We start from the raw sequence: 23,016 nt of genomic DNA, 5'->3' as shown, positions 1-23,016 counted from the left end.
CATAACATCCAATACCCAGGTTCCTTTTCCAAAAAACTGAATGAATTATGCTCATTGAGCAGCCTTCCCACGGTGAACTTAGGCGACAATCCCGACTCCTCTGCCTTACTAGGCATTCACTTCTCCTCCAACACCCCCTCCGCCCCTTCCGCCTCCAACTCCAAAATTTCGACCGCTACCCCCTCCACCTCAACCAAAAATAGCTCCACCGCCTCAACCACAAGCACTTCCCCGTCGACAGCAGTCACCAAGGATTCGGCAGTCACCTCCCCCTCCTCCTCTTCCAGTTCCTCCTCCTCCTCCTCCTCCTCCTCCTCCAGCTCTTCCTCCTCCCCAACCTCCTCTCCAACAGACTCAACCTCAGACAAGGACCAGACTGACGACGACGCTCCAAAAAGCCTCACAGTTTACACTTACCTGGACAACCCTTCAACAGCCAACACCAAACAAAAAGACATATTAAAACAAATAGAAAAAAACGGATACAAAATACACAATTTCAATGACCCAGAGACACAAAAACTATACGACGACTGGAAACAGAACAAGCATACCCCCCAAATACACTTCGAAGTTATAAGTCAAGAACAATTTGATCAGCTCCCCCCCGTACACACACAAACCAACACACGACGCAACAAGAAGAAATAAAACACAGGAAACACACACCATGCACAGCACCCTCACCATCCTCCAGCACAACGTCTTGGCTTGGCGGCCGAGACGTTTCGAGCTCATTAACACGTACAAACACATTAACGCAGACATCATCATTACGAATGCACATGGATGTTCTACAGAACATCCGATCAAAATTCCCGGTTACCACACATACACAAAAAATACACATGCAGAAACACATGCTGGCGTCAGCATATCAATACAAACACGCATAAAACATACACTCAGACAATTTTTTCTCTGATACACTAGCCATCACCATAGAAACAACATTAGGTCCCACCACAATTGCCACTACATATATTCCCCCCAGAAGGAATATTTTCACATACCCAGATTTCATAAGACTCGCCACACTCAACCATCCCACATACATCCTGGGCGACCTGAACGCACGTCACCACACGCTGGGTCACTCAGCTTCTAATCCCCCCGGCAGAGGACTGGACTACCTAGCCAGGAATCTCGCCGTAAGGGTGTTGGGACCTGAGTTTCCCACATACATCAGAGAACCAAACACGGCCACTACACCAGATATAATTCTTGCAAATAAACACGCAGTACACAATCACTACATCAACGAGCGACCACATACCCGTCATTCTAACCATATCCACAAATCCGATACAGATACCCATTACATGCAGATACTCACACAAAAAAGCTCGCTGGGGCAGATACGAACACCACCTCAAACAATCCCGACCGTTGAACCTGGAGGGAGCCGAGAAGGAGGACATTGACCTTGCCATTACTCACACAGAACAAGCCATACTCAGGGCAGCAAATCTCACAATACCAAAAATAGCACACAGAACTCTCATCCACGCACCCATAAACTACAGAATACACCGTCTCCTTATTCAAGCGAGACATATTCACGAATACATGACACGACACGGATGCTATTCCCACCACACACGAAGACTTAATGAAATCAGACACATTTTACGCGAACATTACGCCACTCAAACAGCCCTGTGTTGGCAAGAACAGATAGACCGCATGGACCTTAGCACTGACCCGGCAGCCTTCTGGCGGTCGGTCAGGAAGCTTTCCGGCGGAAGCAAGACACAACACACACCATACATCACAGACAAAAATGGCATCAGACACCACGACGTCGAAGACAAAGAACTCGCTCTACGTCAACACTGGCAGACAATCCTGACTATCTTCTCAGAGGAAAATCAGGATTTTGATCAAAACCACGAAGACGACATAATGAGGGACATGCGACAACACACATACATCACCTCCCCCCTCCCCCACGCCCTCATATCCCGCCTTCCTGTGAAAGGCTGTGCAAGTAGAGTCACTGTCTCGGAGGTTAAGAGTGCATTGTCACTAATGCGCAATAAAACTCCGGGCAGGACTCACATATCCAAGCCTATGCTCGCTAATGCCCCTAAAATAATAATACATAACTTAGCGGAAATATACAGTGCCGCACTTGCTCTAGGATACTTCCCCGACGCATTCAAATCGGCGGTTATGATTTTTATTCCCAAAACAGGCACAAACATACATTCCATCACCAACCTCCGCCCCATATCACTGCTAGAAATACATGGGAAGGTATTTGAAAAAATCCTTACCCGACGCCTCCAAACACACATTAGAACGAACAACATACTGCTTCCTAACCAACATGGCTTTCGAGCCTTACACGGCACAGACACAGCACTTGCCACAACATACCAGACGATTGCTGCTGCTAAAGCCCGCAAAATGCAGGTTAATCTGGTTTTGCGGGACGTGAGCAAAGCCTTCGACAAGGTATGGTGGCTCGGGTTGAAACACAAATTGATACAGATGAACATGCACCCAACATTCACGCGAACACTTTGTGATTTCATTACAGACCGAACTACTTGCATACGTATACAAAACCACTATGGGCCATATTTCGCTCCACTCTGTGGAGTCCCGCAGGGAAGCGTATTAAGCCCAACACTCTACAACATTTACTTAAAAGACCTCCCTTCACCACACCCACACTGTCAGAACATAATATACGCAGATGACATCACACAGATCATAACATATCCTGGCCGCTCGGAGCGTATGCTTGCGTTAAAGACTGCGAAAGCAGTCGAGCAAGTAAATGCATACGAGCGGAAACACAAAATACGAACAAACACAGACAAATTTAAACTCATCCCCATACAGGGACGTAGGCGTGAACCCGTCGTCATTGACGGGGCTCCGCGTAATTACGCAGATAAGGGCAAGATACTTGGTTGGACGATTACCACCAATGGTGGGGCGGCCCATGTACGCGACAGGAAGGTGCTTGCATCTCGCGGCCTCCAACGGCTGCAGAGATTCAAGAGCCTCTCTGTTAAGTACAAGAAAACCCTGTATCTCGCACTTATACGGAGCACACTTACGTACCCGATAATACCGTTACATACATTACCAAAGACAAGCATGCAAACATTACAAGCAGTTCAAAACAAAGCACTAAAATTCATTACAAACACGCACTACCCCGACATAAAAACTGCACAAGCACTACACGAGGAAGCCGACATTCAACCACTAAACATTTATCTACACGAGCGTGCCTCCCGCATATGGGAGAAGCTCATACTACTCAACACTGAAACTACACGTTCACTCACAGATAACACACTCCCACTACATGAGGAACACGCTAGATTGCCGCTGAGTTTCGAAAGAACACAATGCGGTGATCTACCCACACCACAATACACAATATATTAGGAATAGAATCATGACCGAGGGAAGTATCCCTCCCCCCTTTTTTTTCTTTTCTAGACGTAAATAACACCCCCCCTTTTTTAGACGTAAATATACCCACCCCCTTTTTCATAAAAAACAAAAGCGAGCATAGGCAACACATATCAATATTCAAAACTTAGGATTAAGAAGAAAGCAAAGAAAAAAAAATAGGTTTAAGGTTTTTTAGATTTAAGTTTAGAATTAAGTTTGCCCTAACCAATACACATACACATACACACCCCATACCGCCTGCGTCTGGGCGACATGTGCTTTACCCCCCCTTATTGAAGCCCGGCAGCCTATCTATCTCTCTCTTCCTTCCGTTATTTATATGTGTTCTTCCCCTTTCCCCCCTCTCCCTCCGTGGTGCCATAATATTATATTTGTGTAATGTTAGTGTAGTGCGGAGGCATTTCACCTCTCCCGTCAGGGAAGGTTTTGCTCTCACCACCGTCACCATCCATTGGGGAAAGATAATTAATTCACCGCGTATGGGCATCCCCGCTGCATTGTCTCACCCTGGAATCTCGAAGCTCTCAGCCGCAACTACCCTAGACACTAGCTCTGGTTGTCGTGCTGCCGTAATTTTTGCGAAGCCCTGCTACCCGAGCCAATTCCCCCTTATTCGTGGAATCTCGCTCTGGCAGGTAATGCCCCGGATAACTCTCCCTGCACGATTAGCGTAGCCCTTGCGGTTCTTTCAAAAATCGCTTTTACGGCGGGAGAGGGGGGAACCCCGACCAGAAGAATAGCCCGGTCCTTGCACACCCTCGTGCACCCGAGCCTCGTTTTCCGATTGACTGCTTGCTAGGTAGACAGGATAAGACATAGCACCAACGCGCTATATAACGCCCGCGATCCCTCGCCCCTTAGATTACGACTTTTTTTTTTTTTTTCCCAAAGTTGTTGAGGATACGTATTTTTTCTCGTTATCAGTGCCGCCATGGCGGCCACTGATTCAGTATCTGGCGTGCCGAAACGGCGACGATGCGCTCTAGGTTCAGCGTCTCCATCGGAGGACGAGGCTGCTGTCGTGGTGGCCCCTATTACTAAGGGTGGCAAGCTCCCCACCTTCAAGGTCGTACCCTCGGCGGGGTACGACACGGCCTTCGAGGTGGTAAGAGCTTTGGAGAAAGGCCCCCTCCATGGCAAGCTTCTATCCCTCCGGCCCCTTGGCGATGGTAACGTGCTCCTGTTAACGAGCACGTATGAAATCGTCGAGGAGCTGGACCGGATTAAGTCCATTGATGCTAAGCCGGTGAACTTAGAGCGGCTCAACCCAGAGGACCGGAAGCACAGACTTGTGGTTCACGAATATCCTACCACCTTCATGACTGAGGCCATCGAGGACCACAGCCAGGTAATCGCGGCCACAAGAATGCGCAGATGGGACAAGACGCCCACACGTCAGGTACTGATTACCATCAAAGGCGACCCTTTTGATAAGATCGACCTGGGTTGGTACGGCAGGTATGATGTACGAACGTACATCCCTGATCCTCTCCGTTGTTTCAGATGTCAGCGCTATGGTAATCACCAGGCGAGGTGCTCTGCGAAGCAACCCAAGTGCGGTATTTGCAGCATGCCTCACGCCACCGAGACTTGCCTCGACAAGTTCAAGGCTGGCGCTGAGACTGTTGCCAAGTGCCCGAATTGTAGCAAGAAGCACCACGCCTGGAATACCTCGTGCGCAGTGCGTAAAGTTCAGGCCATTGCCTCTAAGGAGAGGACAGAGAAGCGACAGGACTTCATACCTGCCCCCCCAGGAACATTTGTATGGGGCAGCAGGAAGCACTCTCCCACCACAGTACCACAACCACCTACACATAGCGCTCCTGATTTAAACATTCAGGAGCAAGTTCCGTCACTAAACCCAGACCCCACACAGACACAACCAGCTCCCAAGAAAGCTAGCGCACCCAAACCCACGTCAACCTCTAAAACCGCACCCACTTCCAAACCCGCTTCCAAATCCGCACCCACTTCCAAATCCGCACCCACTTCCAAAACCACACCCGCCTCCAAACCCAACTCTAAACCTAAAGCCCAACCCACGCCCCCTGTACCAACCCCACGAGCACAGGACAGACGGTCCCCTCCACCTGAATATCCGTCCGATATCATCCCCCTTAGGGAGGATGATATCGGCCTGATTGTGACTGGTGTCGTTGCTGCAGTCACTACCACCCTTGCAGAGACTGATCCAGACAGGACACTAGTCATTGTGGACAGGGCCGTCAAGAACGTGCTTAAACTCCTTAAAGAGAAGAGGAACCCTAGACGAAAGGAGAGGACTCCCTCCCCCTCCCCCTCCTCCTCTCCTGCCTCCTCCCCCGCCTCTTCCTCCTCCTCCTCCTCCCCTTCCAATTCCCCCGAGCCTGCCAAACCCACTTTTACCATTGGGAAATCGACACCCACAACTTCCAAGACGAGGAGAGTGTCTTCTGCCAGGCCACAACGCCAACTTGCATTGAGGCTTGAAGACTCCTCTTCTGATGAGGAGGAAAAGGCGTCCACTGTTCTAAAGTCGCAACCCATCTTGTCCTCTAACCGGGGAGAACAAGATGAGACCGTCATGGAAACTGACAGGGAAGAACATCGCCCTGTTCAATAATCACTTGAGGTTGCTACAGTGGAACCTTAACGGGTTCCGCAGTAAAAGTTCGTATCTCCTTGCGCTTGCGCAAGAGCATGATTACGATATCATGCTTCTCCAAGAGACATTAATGAGCGACGAGGTGCGATTTCCGGGATATCGCATCTTTTCCCTCCCTCGTTCACTCACTGCTAGGGGGTGCATGATCTTAGTCAAATCATCCATCCCCTGCAGTGAAATCGTGGACCCTGTATCATGTGGGGATGGTGTAGAAGTTCTTGCGGTTCGACTTCATCGGGCTCACGAAACGTACACCATCTACAACATATACAGGGGCCTGAGAGCGGAACTGGACCTTGGAGAAGTATGTACTCTTGCTGCGGAGAGGCTCCTCATCATAGGAGGGGACTTCAACGCCCACCATGATATTTTGATGTCGTCCCATGGGCCCAATGTCGCTGGGCACCACTTAAGTTCAGTATTAGATGAATGCCCTGACATTGCGTTGTTGAATGATGGAAATCCGACGCACGTGCAAGGTGGACGACTTGATCTGACCTTGGCGACGGCCACTCTCCTCCCCTAGGGTAACCTGGGAGGTGCATCCTATTGTCACTAGCGATCACTTCGGTGTCTCGGTGCACATACGGGATTCACCACCCATACCAGCTGTATTACCTGTTCCCAGGTGGAAGACAGCTTTGGCAAACTGGCCAGTGTTTGAGAAGTCTGTTGAAGAATGGGCAGCGTCCTACGTCCCACCACAGGACGTGGAAACGTTGGAAGCTGACTTTTCTGCAGCCATTCAGGTGGCTGCCAACAGAGCCATCCCAAAGACTCGCCTGTCCCCCACAGAACATAAGAACAGCTGGTATTATACCCTCGAGGTTAGACAGGCCAACCATCGGGTGAACATGCTTAGGCGTGTTTTCCGACGGCGCCGAACTCAGACTAATTTGGCCAACTTGCGCGCTGCAGTACATGACGCTCACGTCGTAGCTGCAGATGCCATAAGAGCTAAATTTATTGAATGGTGTGAGGGCTTTACCCCTCACACCTCCCTAGCAGAGCTGTGGTCTAAGCTCCGTACGGCTACTGGCAGGACTCAACCACGACGCACTCATCATGCACCTGATGCTGAGGCGAAGCGGCTGGTGCAGGAGTTTGTCTCTCGCTCCAGCAGCACCTCACTCCCGCAGTGTGTTCAAGACACATTGCAGGACCTCCAAGGAGTGAGGCGCCATGGTGTTGAGGACATGGTGAGTCGGTCGGATGATACTGACACTAGCTTTACGCTTCAGGAGCTACGGGTCGCGCACAAGACCAGCTCAGACACGGCACCTGGAGAGGACCTCATCACCTATTCCATGCTGGCCCACCTTGGGCCAGCGGGTGACGAGGCACTTCTAAGGGTGATAAACGCGTCTTGGAGGACTGGCAAGCTACCAACAGCCTGGAAGACGGCAATCATAACGCCAATTCCAAAGCCAAAGGAACCTAGTGCTTACCGCCCCATCAGCCTGACAAGCTGCATGGGCAAGGCAGCAGAGAGGATGGTGCTAAACAGGCTGCTGTGGAAACTGGGCCCATTGCATGAGCATATCCATGCTGACTGCAAAGGCACTGGCACAGCAAACAGTATAGCAACACTCCTCAATGCTGTCAGTGGAACATCGTCCATTGTGGTCTTTTTGGATTTGGAAAAGGCGTTTGATGCTGGCCAGTCCACTTGTGATATTAGACACCCTTGCTCGCAAGGGCGTAAAAGGCAAGCTGCTTTCTTGGATTGCTGACTATCTCAGTCACCGGTCTGCGAAAGTACGCTTTCAAGGTCACATATCAGAGGCCAGAATGTTGGAGAATGGCACTCCACAGGGGGGGGGGGGGTCCTCAGCCCCACTCTGTTCAATGTGCTCGTCTCCAACATTCTGGAACTACCTCTACCACATGGGTGCAAGGTCATCTGCTATTCAGATGACATTGCGCTCTTAATTACTGGGAAACGGCAGTGCTTCAACAGGGCTCAGCGCTGTTTAAGCACTGTGGCGACGGAATGTAGCAGGTTGGGGTTAAAGATCTCCCCTACAAAGTCGAAAGCTATGGCACTGAGACTCAGGACAGAGGGGAAGCACCTCACCATCCAGGACCTTAGGCTGGACTGGGTTCACCAGTATCAGTACCTGGGGGTCTGGATTGATGAGAGGCTCACCTTTCAGAGGGAACTTACCTATCTCAAGGAGAGACTGAAGGCAAGAACCACAGTTATGAGAGCAATGACGGGGAAGGCACTCGGTGCCACGCATCGGGTCCTTCGCACATTCTATGTGCACGCAGTCCGCAGTCTGGTGGACTACGCTGCCCCAGCTCTCATAAATGTGGCGACTGCCAAGCTTGAAGACCTGGAGCCTTGCCAAAATGCCGCAGCAAGGATTATCCTAGGAGCTCAACCTTGGACTAAGATCGTTAACCTCCGAATGGAGGCTTCGTTGCCTTCATTAACATCACGGGTCAGAAGGCTGGAGGTCGACTTTCTTGCCAAGTTGGTCCACAGCCCCAGGATAACTGAGCTGAGTCAGAGCCTTGTGACAGCTCTGGGACGGTTGGATACTTTTATCCACTCCGATGCCTGGCTGGCACAGGCGGCAGGGATCCTGGACTCCTTCAAGCTCACCAGCACTCTCCTGGAGAAGGGAAGGGACTCTCCACATCCAGAGTTCAAGCCCCCACCACCATGGCTGTCGATACCTGCAACTTTCGTTGTCACAAAGCTTCCCAGTAAGAAGAAGTTATGTGACCAGGAAAGAGTACGAGCGCAGGCCCTACAAGGCGTCCGCGCATTGTCGAGACCTGGAACGGCGGTCTATTACACGGATGGCTCCGTAGACCCCAACAGGCCTTGCAGTGCGGGGGCTGCTTTTGTGACGGATGGTTTGACCTACGGCAGGAGAGTATCTGATCATGCGTCCACTCTCCAAGCTGAGGCCATAGCGGTCCAAGGAGCGTTAGAGCATGCTCTAATATCTCGAGCGGGTCCTGTGGTGATCCACACGGACTCAGTCTTTGCTAGGCAGCTTAGAATCGATACAGCCCAGCGACAATGTACGCCTACTGACCTCCATCCTAGCACTCCTGCTGAAGCTGCATCAGCAAGGCAGGAGTGTTAAGCCACGTCCACACGGTCGAGCACTGCCCGCCGGGCACGAGGGCTTTGCTCGACAACGGGCAATTTCATCGGGCAAACCATCAAACTGACCGTTCCCGGCGCCATTTGCGGGCAGTGGATGGATGGAGGGCTGACATCGCTGCCAAACACACGAGGTGAGGTGCGAGCAAAGTTAGCAAACCCGCTAAGTACAGACCGCCAATTAATCGCTCGCTCAATCGCCCAATGGCAAAAGCCCTCTTTTATACACTACTATCTTTTCATTTTCTTAAGCCACGTCCACACGGTCGAGCAGTGTCCGTCGGTCACGAAGGCTTTGCCCTTGTACGAGCAGTTTCAGCGGGCAAACCATCAAACTGTCCGCTCCCGGCGCCAATAGAGGGCAGTGGATGGAGGTCTTCCGTCACTGCCAAACGCACGAGGTAAGGTGCAGGCAGATCCACTGACTACCACGTTATTAGTACACCATGTCCACACCGAGTGCTAGCGCATATTGGTCACGACAAGACACTATAACTTTGATTGATATATATAAATCACATGAATGTCTGTGGAATGTAAGGTGTTTTGATTACAGAAATAGAAACAAACGTGCTGCTGGTGTAATGCTTTGCCTCATATTTGTCTCTTGCCTCTGAATGTAGCTCTCCACTTTCGATACAAGAATATAAAAACTGTTTATGTCCATCCGCACGTAATTGCGGAACAAAGTTTAAATTTCCTCCTGCAATTCACGTAGGATTGTCACAGAGCTACCCATTCTTTCACGTCTCTGCAACCACTCCCGGCACCAGACACGTCTCTGTGACCTCTTGTTTTTCTTTTTAATGCAGGCACCAATTATGATAGAATATAGTGCTATCTTCTTTCGTACCGTAATGAACCACTCGCTCACAGCAACTGCTGGCGTCCGACTGCCCTCCAACCACCACAGACAGCTGTGTGGACATCTCACGCGGGCATAGTCTGCAGACTTTGCCCTGCCAGGCACAGCTCGACCGTGTGGACGTGGCTTTACGCTCAACTGGGTGCCAAGCCACGTAGGTGTCCCAGGTAATGAGTTAGCCGACGCCGCAGCAGAAGCGGCGCGCAAAAGACCTGAAGTCGATGTTGTCGTCCCTCTCAGCAGAAATCAGTTGCGCCTACGCACCAGGGCTCTTAACCAGGTACAACGGTTCCTCGAGCACAGACTGGAGGCAGAGGTGTCAGAGAGGGCGAGGTGGTACAGGGCAGTTACAGACTACGAGCCCCTTGTACTTCCTCGCTCCACACCTAGAAAAGTGGAAACTCTGCTCTTCCGTCTGCGGCTGGAGGACCGTTGTTTCTGGCAAATCAAGACCAACCCCACATCAGAAGAAAGAAGATGCCATCATTGCCGCCACCCTTGACCACTACCTCAAGCATTGCCCCGCAACTGCTTTTCTGAGGAGAGGGCCTCCGACAACATCTGAGGGTCTTGTGCGCCGCCTATGCAGCCACTTAAGTCCGTTTGAACTGCGTCGGCTGGTGGAGTGTCAGCCCCCCCTTTAATTTATATATATATATATACATGTCTCTGTCCGGAAGGGTGAATTCATGGCGAAGTGCATACGTATGCACATCTAATGTATGCATGAGTGTGTGTGACCCAAGGCCACACACGCTCATACATTGAATCACTCCCCCTGTAATTTCAATATATATATTTACTGTCCGGAAGGGTGTATTCATGGTGATGTGCATACGCATATTGCATGCGTATGCACATCTAATGTATGTATGAGTGTGTGGCCAAGGCCACACACACTCATACATTGGATCACCCCCACTTCTTTACATTATATAAACCAAGATGTCACCACTTACCATCATATACAGTTATATTGAGAAGGGTGCATTCACGGAGATGTGCATGCGCATTCATATACGTGTGCACATCTTGTGAATGTATGAGTGTGTGTGGCTGGGCCCACACACACTCGTATGTCCAAACACCCACCAAACGGGCTCACACCTAAAGCCCGTGGGAGCCTCTCTCCCAAATTTTATAGACTAGACTAGACCCAACCATCAGAGATAAGACTGATTCTGAATGGACAGGACATCCTCGCTGCGCATCTTCATCGCCTTGAACTCGACTGATTTAGCCACGATTACCCTAGTCGCTAGCTCTGATCGTGTGCTAACGATTATTATAACGAAAGTACTGCTACCCGAGCTAATTCCCCCTTATCCGAGGAATCTCGCTTTGACAGGATTATGCCCCACATAACTCTCCCTGCACGGTTAGCGTAGCCCTTGCGGTTCTGTTAAAAATCGCTTTCACGGCGGGAGAGGGGGGACCCTTCTTCAAGCGTTTAGCCCGGTCTCGCGCACCCTCGCGCAACCGAGCCTCGTTATTCGATTGACTGCTTACCAGGTAGACAGGAGAAGACAGTACGAACGCGCTAGCTTACGCCCGCGAACCCCTGCCCCTTAGATTACGATTTTTTTTTCTCTAATTTGTTGAGGATTACAGGTTTTCAAGTTAGGTTTTCTCGTTATCAGTGCCGCCATGGCGGACACTGAATCTTGGACCTGCGTGTCTAAGAAGAGACGCTGCGCTCCGGGTTCACCGGTTCCACCGAGTGGCGAAGCTGCTGTGGTGATGGCCCCGATTAGCTCGAAGGGTGGTAAGCTCCCCACCTTCAAGGTTGTACCCTCGGCGGGGTACGACACCGCGTTTGAGGTGGTAAGAGCGCTCGAGAAGGGCCCTCTTCGCGGTCAGCTCTTGTCCCTTCGACCCCTTGGCGACGGTAACGTGCTCTTGCTACCGAGCAGTTATGACGTCGTCGAGGAGTTGGAGAGGATCAAGTCACTCGATGGCAAGCCGTTGAACCTAGAGCGGCTTAACCCGGAAGACCGAACGCATCGTCTCGTGGTGCACGATTTCCACACCTCTTTCGAGACCGAGGTTATTGAGGACCATCCTCAAGTAATCGCGGCCACGAGAATGCGACGGTGGGACAAGCGTCCGACACGCCAGGTCCTTATCACTGTGAAAGGCGAACTTTTCAATTCGATTGACCTGGGTTGGTATGGCAGGCATGATGTACGAACGTACATCCCAGATCCTCTCCGTTGCTTCAGGTGTCAGCGCTATGGTCACCACCAAGCGAGGTGCTCTGCGAAACAACCTAAGTGTGGTATTTGCAGCATGCCTCACGCCACCGAAACTTGTCTCAACAAGTTTAAGGCTGGTGCTGAGACTGTTGCCAAGTGCCCCAATTGTAGCAAGAAGCACCACGCCTGGAATATCGGGTGCGCAGTGCGTCAGGTGCAGGCCATTGCCTCAAAGGAGAGGACTGAGAAGCGACAGGACTTCATACCTGCCCCCCCAGGAACATTTGTATGGGGCAGCAGGAAACACTCTCCTGCCACTGCACCACCACCACCTATACACAGTGCTCCTGATCTGAACAATCAGGCGCACTTCCCAACACTGAATACAGCTCCCACACAGACACAAACAGTTCCCAAAAAGGCCACGCCCACCTCCAAACCCGTGCCCGCCTCTAAACCTGCACCCATCTCCAAATCTACACCTGCCTCTAATCCCAACCTTAAACCTAAAGCCAAACCCACGCCCCCCGTACCAACCCCACGAGCACAGGACCGACGGTCCTCTCCACCTGAATATCCGTCCGATGTCATCCCCCTCAGGGAGGATGACATCGAGCTGATAGTGACTGGCGTCGTGTCTGCTGTCGCCACGACTTTTGGCGAGGATGACTGTTGCGGGCCCGTAACATGGCTGGACACTTTCCCGTCATACGTGTGCGCATGCGCAGGTTGGTTATAATGAGTGGTCGCCAAATGGTGACGTCTGGCAACTGGGAGCCAGTGGAAGTACGGTAGCTTGCGGGGTACCTCCTTCCCCCTCTTACTAATCCTGTCAGTCTGTCACCAATTGGGCAGGGAAGGCCATGATACCTCATTAAGCTTTTTCGGACCGTGTCGTCGACATCTCCTCTAGAAGGCAGCACTCTTCCTTCTCGTCCGACCCCACTCCTCTTCATGGTAAGTTCCGAAAAAGTTTTTGGCCGTTTCCATTCTCTATCTTTCCCGTGTGAGTTAGAGAAATGTGGCGGCTGTGGTTTTTTGTGCGCGGGGACTTAGAACTTTCGGGGTTGTTCCACTTGTGTACTCCCTACGTTCTTTTTCCTCTCGCTAGATTAACCTCCGTTTTCTTTTTATCGATCCTGTTGTTAGATTTTGCGTTCCGTCGTCTCGACGTACCACATTTTCTAACAATGGGTGGTTTTTGTTGTCCCATGCCGTCCTGAGGCCCGTGCGTGGGACCTCCTTGGTGTGATGAGGGTGTGTGCTCACCACACTAGGGTTAGCAGTCTCTTCCCCCCCCCTCCTCGGAATCGGTTGTTCCCTGGGTACTCCGTTTTCCTTTGAGGTTTGGGGGACCTCTGGACGTTTGTTTCAGAGTAGACTCCTCTCGTTTTTACCGTCGTTTCCTAGCCAGTTACGCCCGGTCTCGAGAGTACGAGTTCGGTTGTTCCCTGGGTACTCCGAACTCGTGGATGCGTGCTTCCACGCACCCCATAGTAGCTCTTGCTACGCTACTTGGTTCGTGATCTTAGCATCACCCTGAACCCACGCGGACCCTGTCCGCTGTCCACTCTTGGCAAGGGTGGACAACATTGGCCCGACACGTCACACACTCCCCCGTGCCGGGCTACTGCCGTCGCATCCCGTCCCGCGAGGGACGGGTCGCGCCACCCTCCTAGCGTGGGTGACTACCCCGTTCCGGGGCACGGCTCTCACCAACACCAGTCGCCCACTGAGCTATCCTGGTGTTGGTACCACGACGTTTCCTAGCCAGTTACGCCTGGTCTCGAGAGTACATGTTCGGTTGTTCCCTGGGTACTCCGAACTCGTGGATGCGTGCTTCCACGCACCCCGTTCCGGGGCACGGCTCTCACCAACACCAGTCGCCTACTGAGCTTTCCTGGTGTTGGTACCGCGACGTTTCCTAGCCAGTTACGCCCGTTCTCGAGAGTACGTGTTCGGTTGTTCCCAGGGATGTGATATTAAGGAAATACGTCATCAACGTCGTCTGCTAGAGGTGTTTCTGGACCCTATGACGTCACACTTCCAGACGCAAGGAAATTACGGAAATTTTAAAAACTCTTTGTTTACAGGCACTGAATGGTTAATAATACATTAAAAATAACTAAATTTGGTTTTATTTATTCCCCTTTATTTATTATAGTGCATTACATATATGCTGAATCATTTTACGACATGAAAAGGTGAATGACAACACTTGGGGTTAGTCCAGTCTCCTGTTTGCTCTGACCTGATGTGTTCCAGAATAAGGATACTACAGAGAGAACTATATGCCAGTATCTTCAAGCGATAACCATATTTCTGGTAAGATTATGTTTACAAATTATATGTACACATTTAAAAGATAGAGGACACTTTTATATTTTGCTTAAAATATTGAAGAATTCCAGAAAATGAAAATCGTTTTCCGTTTTCTTCATATCACAGAAAATCTGGAAATGGGGGGTGACAATAATTAAAGTAAGATGTTTACAATTGAGTATTTATTCATAATGTATAGCGTATACAGGGGCGGTTCCGGGAATTTTTGCAGGTGGAGGAGAGGTGTGGGAGTGGAGGGTGAGGTGTGAGTGTGGAGGGTGATGGTGAAGGCTGGGTGAGGGAGTGAATTATGTAGTGAGGGTGTGAATGATGTGATGAGGGTGGCATATGTAGAATAGGTATCTATATATGGTGAGATGGAGGGTGGGCATGGGTGTGGAGGGTGAGTGTTAGGAGGGGTGTAGGGGGGGAGAGTGACGTGGATATAAGATGTGGGTGGGGAGGGTGAGGTGAAGGTAGGATGTATATAGTGTAGTGGGTGAGATGGAGGTTTGGTATGGATGTGGAGGGTGAGGTGGAGGACTGTAGGTAGGATGAGGGTGTGGAGGAAGAGGTGGAAGTAGGATGTAGGTGTGAAGCAGAGAGAGAGAGAGAGAGAGAGAGAGAGAGAGAGAGAGAGAGAGAGAGAGAGAGAGACAGACAGAGGGTTTGATGAAGAGGCAAAGTTTTGAGGAAGGGAAAGGCTGAGGTAAAGTGTGACTGTGAAGGGGTTAAATATACCACATGTGGTCTCGTAATTCACAATAAAATGAAGTTACTATATATACATATGACTACATTTCCAATAACTGCTTATATTAATTACAGAATTAATGGCACGCAGGCAAAGGTTTCGCCAAGACTGGCTCAACAACCCAGATTTTCAGCCGTGGCTGACGAACGTAGAGGGTGACAGTTCGAAATCCTTCTGCAAGGCATGCAAGAGGACATTAGGATCCGAACTAACATCGATCAAGAGACACAAGATGTCCAAACATCACATCACCAACGTGGAAAGGGACCAGGAAGAAGCCCAAGCTGAGGATCAAGAACCAATCCCTATGTCTATGGCAATGATTTTGTTTACATGTTTTATTGCTGAGCATAATCTCCCCTTCACAACAGCTGACTGTCTTGTTGATTTAATGAAAGCAATGTTTCCTGACTCGCGCATCGCTCAGACGATGAACATGAAGAGGACAAAATGTACGGAGATGGTCAAAGATCTAGGAAAGTGTTGCAAGGAGGAAACTATAAGAAAACTTCAAAATACCAAATTCTCCATAATAGTGGATGAGACCACTGATGTTAGTACACAGAAGTGTTGTGCAGTGATTGTACGTTATTTAGAAATTGATGATAATAATAGGCCTACCATTAAAACATCAGTGCTCGATCTTGTGGATATTTATAAAGGTGTTGGTAATAGTGAAGAAGCAGGCGGATCAACAGGTGAAAATATTTATAACGTGTTAATAGAAACATTAAAAACTCATAATATACCACTTGATAATTTTGTAGGCTTTGCTGCAGACGGAGCCTCGAATTATATGGGGGAACACAATTCTGTTACCAGTAGACTTAAGGATAAATTACCAGGAATAACTATATTCAGATGTATTTGTCATTCTATTCATCTTTGTTCCTCAGATGCAGCTAAAGAGTTACCTAGGCATTGTGAAGACCTTCTCAGGAATGTATACTCTTTTTTCTCGCACAGTGCCAAAAGAAGGTCTGAATTTAAAGATTTCCAACAGTTCTGTGATCTTAAGCCTCACAAAATTATTCATGTCTCACAGACTCGATGGCTGTCTCTCCACCAAGCTGTAGCTCGAGTTTTAGAACAATATCAGGCTTTGAAGTTGTATTTTAATGACCTCGTGCTTAGTGAGAGGCTGTTATCAGTCCAACAGATAGTACATGCATTGCACGATCAATCGGTGTTATGCTATCTTAAATTTCTCAATTATGTTTTGCCTAAGTGTAATACCATAAACTTACTTTTTCAGGGTCAAGGTCCAACTCTTCATTTGCTGTATGAGAACGTGACAGAACTATACTTAAAATTACTGTCTTCTTTCTGTAGGTCAGAGTGTTTAAAAAAGGTTCCCATAAATAGTATAGACCCATCTGATGAAGGGATGTATGTTCCTATTAATCAAATATATCTGGGACCTGACATGCATGCTCATTTTCAGAGAGAAGATGTAAGAAATAACATACAGATGATTGAGGATGTAAAGGGTAGATGCCGTAAATTTCTAGTCACTCTGTGTCCAGATAAAGCATAGATTTCCCCTTCATAGCAAGTTGTGGTGGAATGCAAGTTTTCTTGCCCCTAAGAAGGTTTTAGATATTAACTCTAGGAAGGTATTGCCTACTCTTTCAGATTTAGTGAATGAAATACCCCGCATTCCAGTAGATATTAACAAGGTAGATGATGAATGGAGGTCTTTGGATTGGTGCGATTTGCCTGAGGATATTAAGGACTCGAAAAGTGACGCGTTAGCATTTTACACGAAGTTAATGAATTACACAGATGCTGCGGGTATTAGAAAATTTCTTCATTTCTCAATATTCGCTCTCAATGTATTGACACTTCCTACCTCTAATGCTGATGCTGAGAGACTGTTTTCCAAATTAAATCTAGTTAAGTCAAAAACACGTAATTGTTTAAAACTAGAATCGGTCGTAGGTCTGCTTACATTGTCTGAGAGAGTTAGAGCACAGGGTGGTTGCACTAACTTTAAGCCAAGCCAGGATATGATAAACATTGTGTGTAATTCTACATAGAGTCATTATATTTACCCCTATTTTCTATATGTCTCTTGTTGTTTAATTGTTTTGTTATTAATTGTGTCTTGTTATTGTATGTGTTACTGTTATTAAAAATCTATAATCGGATTATCTTTTCTATTTCCAACGTTATACTATATCAACGACATATTTATACCAATTAAGGCAAGAATGACATTCTCTTAATTAGTAATCCTATGGCATCTTTACAGTATCGATGATATATTAAGTGGAATTGGATCATAAAGATATTAACCTATATATTAGTCCATCATTAAATTTACATTTTCTCTTTTCGACAAGAAAATGGATGGAGAGCTGTAGAAGGCTGACTATTGTATAATAATTAATATGTAGCGTCGCACGGGCTTTTACGTCAAATAAAAATTAATGATGCAGATATATCAACATGCAGTTTCTTAACAGGGCACTATATATAATTAAATGTTTATCGACAACAGTCACTGTGAAATTACTGATAATATACGTAAAATCAGGAATATTTGTGGTCAAAACCAGACTAGCCAATCACTGGGCAGGAATGAGGAGCATTGTGGGAGCAGTGACAACCAATCACAACATACGGACAACCAGGTGCGGATAAACGGCAGCCCTGCCCGCCAGTCACCCTTGGTCAGTGCACCACCAGATAGTGATTCCGAAGCCCCTACGCCAAGATATCCTTAGCATTGCTCATGACGGCGTAGGAGGACATCTAGGAACCAGGAAAACTTATGCCAAAATTCTATCACATTTCTATTGGCCTAAGTTACGCAGAGACGTCGGTACATACTGCCGTACATGCCGTCCCTGTCAGTTAGTGGGAAAACCAAGCCCCAGTATCAAACCGTTCCCGTTACAACCCATACCAGTGATAAAAGAGCCTTTTAGTAGGATCACAATTGATTGCGTAGGTCCCTTACCAAAAACCCCCCATGGTCATCAGTTCCTACTTACCATCATAGACAGTGCCACTCGCTATCCGGAGGCTATTCCCTTACGCCGCATCACGGCAAAGAATGTTGTAAGAGCCCTAGTTCATTTTTTTACCCAAGTAGGCCTTCCCACAGTGATACAATCCGATCAGGGATCCAACTTTACTTCCCGGTTGTTTAACCAGGTGATGGAAAGCCTAGGTGTCAAGCAATCTAGGTCCTCGGCTTATCACCCGCAATCCCAGGGTGTAGTAGAAAGGTTCCATCAAACCCTCAAAAGAATCCTAAGGACCTTTTGCTTGGAAACCGGAAGGGACTGGGACGAGGGAGTAGATCTCCTGCTGTTCGCTATCCGAGATTGTGTTCAGGAGTCGTTAGGTTATAGCCCTTTTCAGTTAGTTTATGGACACGAGGCACGGGGTCCCCTTAAAGTCTTGAAGGAGAGCTGGATAAGCAATGAGCCAGTGACCCCGTTGGCCTCCTATGTGACAAAGTTTAAGGATAAACTTCAATTAGCTATAAGTCTAGCCCATTCAAACCTAGGTGCTCAAATTAAAATGAAGCACCAGTTTGATAAGTCAAAAGGAGCAAGGGATAGGTATTTTAAGAGTGGAGATAATGTCTTAGCTTTCTTACCATTAAAAACTAACCCTCTTCAAGCTGTGTATAGTGGACCGTATCAAGTCTTAGAGCGCCAAGGTCAGGCCAACTATGTCCTCCACACTCCAGAGAGACGCAAGAAAAAGCGTCTAGTGCATATTAACTTGTTGAAACCCTACCACGATCGTGGTGAGGGTGTGGTAGGAGATAGTGCGGAGGCTGACCCTCCGTCACCTGCGTGCTTAGTAGTGCCGGAAGTTAGTGAAGAAAGTGATGAGAGTTTCTCTGAATCTCTTAGTGGGTCATGTGTTAAGATGGAAAACTCGGTGATATTACGAGACCCCACTGTGAAGTTAGAACATCTCTCTGGTGCCCAAGCGAAGGACATAGAATCCCTGCTACGAACGTACGTGTGCATATTCGGTGATCACCCTCGCCCCTGCTCAGCACTGGAACACGACGTGGAGACCCATGGGGCCCCTCCCATCCGCCAACGTCCTTACCGCTTGAATACCTTCAAGAGAGAATACGTCCGAGCTGAGGTGCAACGTCTCCAAGAGCTCGGCATTGTACAGCCCAGCCACAGCCCGTGGGCATCTCCTGTTGTCCTCGTGCCGAAGCCAGATGGGTCGATGCGGTTGTGTGTCGACTACCGACGGGTCAACGCGGTAACGGAAGCGGATGGGTACCCCTTGCCTCGCATAGACGACGTGATCGACGACGTGGGCTCGGCGCGATGGGTAACCAAGCTCGACCTCCTCAAAGGCTACTACCAGGTCCGACTGACTGAGCGCTCGAGAGCCATCTCCGCCTTCGTCACCCCAGAGGGACTGTACGAATTCTCCGTTCTTCCCTTTGGGTTGCGGAATGCCCCGGCCACCTTTCAGCGCCTTATGAACCGCCTCACAGCCGGGATGGACGGCGTCCGGTGTTATCTCGACGATATCGGCGTCTTCGGGGACACCTGGGAGTTGCACCTGAGTCGCCTGAAATCTCTCTTTGCTGTGTTGGCTGCCAACACCCTGACGGTGAACCTCGCCAAAAGCGAGTTCGGCCATGCCCGGGTCACCTTCCTGGGACTTGTGGTCGGGCAGAATGAGGTTCGACCTGTTGCAGCCAAGATTGCGGCCATCCAACAATATCCGACACCAGACGACAAAAAAGCAGTAATGAGGCTGATAGGGATGGCCGGATATTATCGGCGCTTCTGTCCAAATTTTTCTTCTATTGTGGCACCGATGACCGACCTCCTCAGCGGCAAGAAGGCCTTTAGGTGGTCGCAGATGTGCCAGGAGTCCTTCGAGAGCTTGAAAACCCTACTATCCAACGCGCCCGTGCTACGAGCCCCTAACCTGGAGAAGCCGTTCACCCTTCACGTCGATGCTAGTGACGTCGCCGGAGGAGCAGTGCTGTTGCAGGAAGGTGAGGGGGATTCCGTGTTGCACCCAGTGGGATATTTCTCGAAGAAATTTAACAAGCACCAGAGAAATTATGCCACCGTTGAAAAGGAGGCACTTGCGTTGTTGTTGGCCCTTGACCATTTTAGAATTTATATAGGTAGCACAATTCATCCAGTGCAAGTGCGTACAGATCATAACCCCTTAATATTCGTTGAAAAGATGAAGAACACTAATCAAAGACTAATAAGATGGGCGCTGGCACTACAACCCTTTAACTTGAAAATCTCACATATACGTGGGAGAGAAAACGTCATAGCAGACGCGCTATCACGTGGTCCATCTCTCCCAGGAGATGCTCCTTAGGTTAAGAGGTTGTTTATATCATAAGTGTAGTATACTCATTTTGTTTGATTTTGGTTCTTGTGTTATTACTTGTCTTTTATAGTGTAAAATTTTCTGTGTAACTATGTAATGTGTTTTTTTTATGTTCGCTTCCCATTTAGGGAAGCTCATATTTTTGGGGGGGAGGTGTTGCGGGCCCGTAACATGGCTGGACACTTTCCCGTCATACGTGTGCGCATGCGCATGCGCAGGTTGGTTATAATGAGTGGTCGCCAAATGGTGACGTCTGGCAACTGGGAGCCAGTGGAAGTACGGTAGCTTGCGGGGTACCTCCTTCCCCCTCTTACTAATCCTGTCACCATACCTGACAGTTGTTCCTAGCTTTCTCTTGTTACCTAGTTGGGTAACGGTAAGAATTAAGTATACTAGATTGTATCATATTATTATTCATGTTGTATATTATTATTCATGTTGTATCATATCATTAATGTTATAAATATAGATACTTATAATTGTAGAGTTTACCAAATACCCCAACTGAAATACACGAGATAGATAAAATGTTACCGTACCCTTATATACCTGAAGGGAAGCGTAACAATGACACAGGCAAGATGCTGGAGTTGGTGAACAGGTCCGTCAAAAATGTGCTTAAGCTCCTAAAAGAGAAGAGGAACCCTAGGCGAAAGGAGAGGACTCCCTTCCCCTCTACCTCCTCCTCTCCTGCCTCCTCCCCTGCCTCTTCCACCACTTCTTCCTCTTCCTCAACCTCCTCCTCCTCCCCTTCCACTTCCCCCAAGCCTGCCACACCCGCCTTCACCATTGGGAAAGACACGCCCACTTCATCTAAGCCCAGGAGAGTGTCTTCTGCTAGGCCCCAACGCCAATTCGCATTGAGGCTTGAAGACTCCTCTTCTGATGAGGAGGAAAAGGCGTCCACTGTTTCAAAGTCGCAACCCATCTTGTCCTCTAACCGGGGAGAACAAGATGAGACCGTCATGGAAACTGACAGGGAAGAACATAGCCCTGCTCAATAATCACTTGAGGTTGCTACAGTGGAACCTTAATGGGTTCCGCAGCAAAACTTCGTATCTCCTTGCGCTTGCGCAAGAGCATGATTACGATATCATGCTTCTCCAAGAGACATTAATGAGCGACGAGGTGCGATTTCCGGGATATCGCATCTTTTCCCTCCCTCGTTCACTCACTGCTAGGGGGTGCATGATCTTAGTCAAATCATCCATCCCCTGCAGTGAAATCGCGGACCCTGTATCATGTGGGGATGGTGTAGAAGTTCTTGCGGTTCGACTCCATCGGGCCCACGAAACGTACACCATCTACAACATGTACAGGGGCCTGAGAGCAGAACTGGACCTTGGAGAAGTGTGTACTCTTGCTGCGGAGAGGCTCCTCATCATAGGAGGGGACTTCAACGCCCACCATGAAATTTTGATGTCGTCCCAAGGGCCCAATGTCGCTGGGCACAACTTAAGTTCAGTATTAGACGAATGCCCTGACATTGCGTTGTTGAATGATGGAAATCCGACGCACGTGCAAGGTGGACGACTTGATCTGACCTTGGCGACGGCCTCTCTCCTCCCTAGGGTAACCTGGGAGGTGCATCCTATTGTCACTAGCGATCACTTCGGTGTCTCGGTGCACATACGGGATTCACCACCCATACCAGCTGTATTACCTGTTCCCAGGTGGAAGACAGCTTTGGCAAACTGGCCAGTGTTTGAGAAGTCTGTTGAAGAATGGGCAGCGTCCTACGTTCCACCACAGGACGTGGAAACGTTGGAAGCTGACTTTTCTGCAGCCATTCAGGTGGCTGCCAACAGAGCCATCCCAAAGACTCGCCAGTCCCCCACAGAACATAAGAACAGCTGGTATTATACCCTCGAGGTGAGAGAGGCCAACCATCGGGTGAACATGCTTAGGCGTGTTTTCAGACGGCGCCGAACTCAGACCAATTTGGCTAACTTGCGGGCTGCAGTTCATGACGCTCACGTCATAGCTGCAGATGCCAGAAGAGCTAAATTTCTTGAATGGTGTGAGGGCTTTACCCCTCACACCTCCCTAGCAGAGCTGTGGTCTAAGCTCTGTATGGCTACTGGCAGGACTCAACCACGACGCACTCATCATGCCCCTGATGCTGAGGCGAAGCGGCTGGTGCAGGAGTTCGTCTCTCGCTCCAGCAGCACCTCACTCCCGCAGTGTGTTCAAGACACATTGCAGGACCTCCAAGAAGTGAGGCGCCATGGTGTTGAGGGCATGATGAGTCGGTCGGATGATACTGACACTAGCTTTACGCTTCAGGAGCTACGGGTCACGCACAAGACCAGCTCAGAC

General features: G+C 49.1%; 1 protein-coding gene across 1 annotated transcript in view; it reads left to right on the top strand.

The window, feature by feature from the left end:
* The first annotated feature begins 4,372 nt into the window (after positions 1-4,372).
* LOC143040101 (uncharacterized) overlaps positions 4,373-23,016 on the top strand; it is a 69,591-nt gene continuing 50,947 nt past the window's right edge. Inside the window, exon 1 of the mRNA XM_076210792.1 lies at positions 4,373-4,840. Within this exon, the coding sequence (XP_076066907.1) occupies positions 4,373-4,840 (468 nt within the window). The remainder of the gene's footprint in view (positions 4,841-23,016) is intronic.

The sequence above is a fragment of the Oratosquilla oratoria genome, chromosome 27 (genome assembly GCF_046742065.1).
Source record: "Oratosquilla oratoria isolate Oo_2021 chromosome 27, ASM4674206v1, whole genome shotgun sequence".
Classification (NCBI taxonomy): domain Eukaryota; kingdom Metazoa; phylum Arthropoda; class Malacostraca; order Stomatopoda; family Squillidae; genus Oratosquilla; species Oratosquilla oratoria.
This window is presented reverse-complemented; position numbering and strand designations above follow the sequence as displayed.